At 34.4% G+C, this 5,835-nt stretch overlaps 1 protein-coding gene across 1 annotated transcript; it reads left to right on the top strand.

Moving 5' to 3' along the window:
* Positions 1-2,728: 2,728 nt before the first annotated feature.
* LOC109242637 lies at positions 2,729-3,583 on the top strand. Its single transcript, XM_019409470.1, has one exon. The coding sequence runs from the start codon at positions 2,797-2,799 to the stop codon at positions 3,433-3,435; it is 639 nt and encodes a 212-aa protein (XP_019265015.1). The 5' UTR covers positions 2,729-2,796; the 3' UTR covers positions 3,436-3,583.
* Positions 3,584-5,835: the final 2,252 nt, after the last annotated feature.

Genomic DNA, 5,835 nt, shown 5'->3' with positions numbered 1-5,835 from the left:
AAAATGGACAGGCTTTAAGCACATGCAATCCCCATTTACATATCTTGGGTGCCCTATCTATATAGGCAGAAAGAAGATTTGCTACTTCGCCGACCTGGCCACAAAAGTGCTAATCAAAGCAGGAGGCTGGCAAGGGAGACTCCTATCATTCGGTGGTAAAGCTATTATTATCAAGCACATCCTTCAGTCCCAAACTTTATATCTGCTGGCAGCTATGGTACCTCCTAAGTCCATTATCAAGCAGATTGAAATGTACCTTGCAAATTTCTTCTGGGGAGAGAAAGAAGGTAAAAGGAGTTATCACTGGTGCTCTTGGGATAAAACAGATCCAAGATATATGCAACTCATTTGCAGCAAAAAGATAGTGGAGATGCAGGGTGGAAAACAAATTATGGATAAAATTTCTCCGAGCCAAATAGTATCAAAGATCCAATCCAATCTCTAAAAGGCTGGATCCTAAAGACTCTAACTCACGGAGGAGCCTAATGGAGACCAGAGATAAAGTGGAAGCTTACATTCATTGGAAGATCAACAAGGGTAATTGTCTATTTTGGTGGGATAGGTGGTTAACATAAGGGAACATCAAAACAATAGCCAACCCCCCTTCAAAATCAGGAAACATCAATGTCAAGGAATTCTTCAATAACCAAGGATGGAACACAGAGCTTCTTCAAGAAACTGTGCCTCAGAGAGTCGTTGATGAAATTGAGCAAATCAAGATTGGTTACAACTATATACAGGATCAAGCCGTATGGACCCCCAACCCCCAAGGATCCTTCTCTTGTTCTTCTGCCTACCAGCTTCTAAGGAAAAGAAAAGACTCCTCACCTCAGTTGGCCAAAATTTGGAATAAACATCTACCTTTCAAAATCTCCTTTGCTACATGGAGAATACTGAAAGGCAGGCTACGACTTGATAATATTGTGCTAAAATTCGGTACTAACAGTATATCTAGCTGTTGTTGTTGCAGGGTGCCAGAAGAAGAAACCATGAACCATGTCTTCGCAACTAGCAACACATCAAAGAAGGTATGGAACACTATGTCCACTCCACTAGGATTTCGGACCATGGGAAGGAATACTCTATGCATCATAACTCAATGGTAGAGCAGACACCCAAAAAATAATGTGCATAAGTTTCTACTGCAAATCACTCCAACCATAATATGCTGGGAAATATGGAAGGCCAAGTGTGGTAAGAAATATGGTAAGAAGACTATTTCTATTTTTAGAATATGTCAACAGGTTCTTTTCCAGGTAAAAGTTTTCATGGGCCAAAAATACAGCCAGGTGGATTGTAATTGGACGTGGAACAATATATGCAAGGTGGCAGAGGATTACAAGACTAGACTGAAGAGTATTATGGTTCTTTGGGAACCCCGTGACAGTAATCAATGGAAAATAAACACAGACGGAAGTTTCAGCGCAAACGCAGGCAAAGCAGGCATTGAGGGTGTTGTTAGGAAAAGAAATGGTCAAATGGTGATGGCCTTCTCCGCACCAGTACATTTCTTGACTAACAATTACTCTGAAGTGCAAACGGCCTTGTTTGCTATACTCTGGTGTTGTGACCATAACTGTCAAGACCTGACTCTCTCCTGGTTGTCAACATGATCCAAGGGAAATACAATACCCCATGGAGACTAAAAGAAGGAGTCACACTTATTCAACAAAAGGTGCAACAACATGGCATCAAGATAAAACATTGCTACAGGGGGAGAAATGAAGTGGCCGACGCTTTGTCCAAACATGTTGCTACTCTCACGCAACAGGCCATCTTCCTGAATGAAACTGATCTGCCTACTGAGGCCAGAAAAACAATGACTATTGATAGAATGCAGATCCCAAATTTCAGATTAGACCAAGGAAACATTCAGGATGGATATTTGAACCTCCTTAAACGATAAGGAAAGAGCTACTGCTGTACCGAATCATATCCTGAGATAGTAGCTCTTTTATAACTTAATAGGCCTAGCCATTTTAGTTTTTCTAGCAACAATGTGAGTATGTGAGGTTTTGGTCTATGTCCTCACATAATCACATTAGAACCTCCTTGTACTATTTTGCTAATGAATAAACAGGGTAGGGGTCTATGCCAAACCCCCCAATACCACATGAGATGAAAACCTGGGTGGATGATTTTTTTTTTAAAAAAAAGAAGCAATCTTTGAATTACCTTTGCTATTGCAATATGAAAACTTCCTTTATTTCAAGCGGACTCCAAAGTTTATGGAAAAAAATATTTTCCCTAATTATGCAGTATAATTTTTCGACGAAGAAGCTTCAAAACTCCTTTCATTGGTTGCTATAGTACTACACGCCCTAGCAGTGTGAACTCCTACTTTTTAAGTAGGCGATTCCCGTTCATTTTTTGAATAATTTGTCTATATTCGACATTACATAGAAATAGTATAAACTATTAAGTATTAACTATGAATATAAAAAGCACCTGAGTGAAATATAATAGGATATATCTAGTGGAGGAAAGTTAAATTTAAGTACTGCAAATTAATATTCTGATAGAAGACGATGACTTTTGAACAATTTATCTTTTCACATGCACCCCCTTGCCTCATCCCCCACCTTAAAGGGTAACTCCATCGTTTTAATTTATGGATGATAATTATACAACTCGACATATTCAAAGCCACCATTACTGACCTATTCTCAAAGTCAACTCCTTCTCCATATATAAACAAATCCCTTAATCAAAACTGAAAACCATTATTCCAACTACTCTATTTAATTTGTCTCATTAAATTTCCTCCTTTCAACCTCCAAAAAAAGAAGGAAAAACATGGGAAATACAATTTCACCTTGCTGCTACTCCATTTGTCCTTCAAGATCATTAATGGTTAACCTATTTTTTCACGATGGAACGACGAGGATGGTCACCGGAAAAAGGCTAGCCGGAGAGATAATGTTCGAGTTCCCGGACTGCATGGTTTGCCATGCAGACTCATTCTATATTGGAAACCCTATTCCATCCTTAAATATCGATGATAAGCTCAAAAATGGCGATACATACTTCGTTTTCCCTCTAGATTACTTCTCATCAAGCAACGTTCTCTCGGCCTCTTCTCTTGCTTCCCTAGGCTCGAACCCTAGACGAGCACCTGTTAATTTCAAGAACCCTATATTTCAATATATTAAGGCGGAAAATGGTAGGGTTTTGATAAAAGTGTCACCGGAGTTCATAATTAAACTTCTTACAAGAGGAAAAGAAGATGGATCACAAGATAATATTGCAACTACGACAAGTCCTAGTGATGGTAAGTTTTTATGTAACACACCTGAGTTGAAGAAACATTATGAACAATTGGTTGGTCCAAAAGAACAAGTTTGGTCACCTAAGCTTGAGACTATTTCTGAATACAAAATTAGGTATTCTCCTTGTAGGTTTATAGGTTTGGAATGGAAGCAGAAAGAAGAATGATTTTATTTATTTATTTTTTTTTTGTTGATTTTTGTGTATAGCAATTAATTAAGTGAAGTAAGAAAATGCAGTTAATAGCACTGTAACTTAAATGTACAGAATAATATACATACTAGTTCCTGTACACATGCGTTGCACGTGTATCCCATATTAATTTTACATAATGCATACTTAAAAATTGTTAAAATTAATGCATACATATTTTAAAAATATTTGATTGACATATTACTATCTAAAAAGCTAATCAGTATTGTTCCATCTTTAATACCTCTTATGATGAGGTTAAAGGTCGTACTGTCTGACCAACTCTATCTCTGTTATAATTTTCAACGATGACACGATCAATTAAAATTTCTCTTTACTTTGAACTATGCAACATATATGTTATGTAAAGACGGTTTAAAAATGAAAGCAATTTTACAAATATTTCTAAAAGAATTTTCTTTTCCCAAAATGGAAATGAATATGTAGATATTTTGACACGATGTGGGAAAATATGCGAAAATTACCACGATACTATTTCATATTCCATGGAAATTCTATCCACATGACTGAAGTAGGATTTATAATGTTCTCCAATAGTGCCAAATGAAGTTGATTTAAAGCCTGATATTAACATAAATAAATGAATATATAATGTATGTCTTCACATAATTATAATTTTAAAAAAAATGCAAGAATCATGTTTGTATTCATTCATGTATATTGGATTAGATGATAAAATATGGGTTGTACTAAGTTTACAAAAGTAAGAATGTTACTGCCAAAATAGCTTTGAACACTCAAAATTCAAAAATTTAAGTATTCGCGAGAAGCATAGTACATATAAAGACATTAAAGTATAAAGAGAATTAACACTTGTTTTAGCAGCTAAATTGTAGGAGTAGTTCTAAATAGCTAGCAGCAAAATTGGTGGTGTAGTTCCAAAAAGCTAGTACGTATGGTACCAAACCACCATAACATAAAATTGAAGAGTAATTATTTTACGTAAGAAAATGAATCTAATAGTTACCAAAACGTCATTATCAGATTCTTAACATTCTAAGAGTGAGTGATCCAGATTCCAGGTCTTGTGTATATGCTCATGCGGCTTTTTAATCCAAGGCTCGGTCTGTATCATTGCTGTATATGCAATTATCTTTCTGAGAGTTTGAGAAAAGAAGTTCATAGTGAGGCAATGGATACTAATTATGTTGCCATTGTCATCTCAACTTCTCTTTATAGGAACCTTCTCTTGTGTAACTGAATATTTAATTATGTAAAAGAATTTTGGGAAGAACGATCTTAAATATGGAGATGAAAGATAATTAAGTTGGACAATTGTAACTTAAACTTTATGTTATAACTTAAAGGGAACTGAATGAGAGATCGAAAAGTAATGTGGAAAAGAAATTCTCAAGACCATTGTGTTATAACCTCTCCAAACGTCCAGAGCAGGAACAAGAGATTTGTCGCCGGATTTTTATTATATATCTACATTTAGTAGATGAATATGGTACATTCATTGAATTAGTTAAATGAATTTTGTACATTAATTATTCAAGGCAACTCCTCAAATTCTCCAAATTTAATTTTCTATAACAGCAAAGAGAATTTTGGTTAATGTACTATTTTATGAATGAGATAATATATATATATTTTTCTAAGGGTATTGCAGCTGTTAGCCTTTTATTTCCTCATTATATAGAGGTTAAAATGACTTTTTATCTGACTTATCATCAATAACTCAAGTTATTCTATAAATTGTTTGCAATTTCCACGTTCATATACATTGTATATGAACAGATATCGGTAGCTTCATAAATTTGCTATAATGTGTATTTACTTTTTTGTATAAATATATTGTAGATATAATATTTTATTGAGGATAAAATAGGTATTCAATTTTTCACGGACATTTTAGTAAATCAACTTTACCTAAGAGTCTTCACACTTACAATTAGGGGTGTACATAGGTCGGGTTGATTCGGATTTTCTAATTACCAAACCAAACCAATTATATCGGATTATTAAATCTAAAGACCAAACCAAACCAAGAAAAGTTGGGTTTTTCAACCTCGGTTTTTCTCGGGTTTTTTAGGGTTTTTTTTCATAAAGTCTTCATAGCACAAAATATAGAATTTGTGCTCCAAATGTTTCTTTAATCCTAGTAAGATATAACTATNCATAAAATAAATACTATTAATAAGCCATAATAAAAATAACCATAATTTAAAATTACTAATAAGTTGCTAAAATAAGTACGACTAATAAGTACTATTATTTACATGACTAAACACTAAAGAAAAATAAGTTAATCATGGATAAGCTAAAAAAATAGATATCCAACACTATTTTCATTCGTAGTACATTTGACTTGAATGTCTTTCACTAGCATTAGTATTGTTTGATTTTGGTTTA

The sequence above is a fragment of the Nicotiana attenuata genome, unplaced genomic scaffold (genome assembly GCF_001879085.1).
Source record: "Nicotiana attenuata strain UT unplaced genomic scaffold, NIATTr2, whole genome shotgun sequence".
Lineage (NCBI taxonomy): Eukaryota > Viridiplantae > Streptophyta > Magnoliopsida > Solanales > Solanaceae > Nicotiana > Nicotiana attenuata.
The sequence above is the reverse complement of the archived record's forward strand: the minus strand, read 5'-3'. Positions and strand labels throughout refer to the sequence as shown.

Bases quoted from the DNA above. Each gene is read 5' to 3' on its own strand.
- LOC109242637 (XM_019409470.1), top strand. From the start codon at position 2,797: ATGGGAAATACAATTTCACCTTGCTGCTACTCCATTTGTCCTTCAAGA.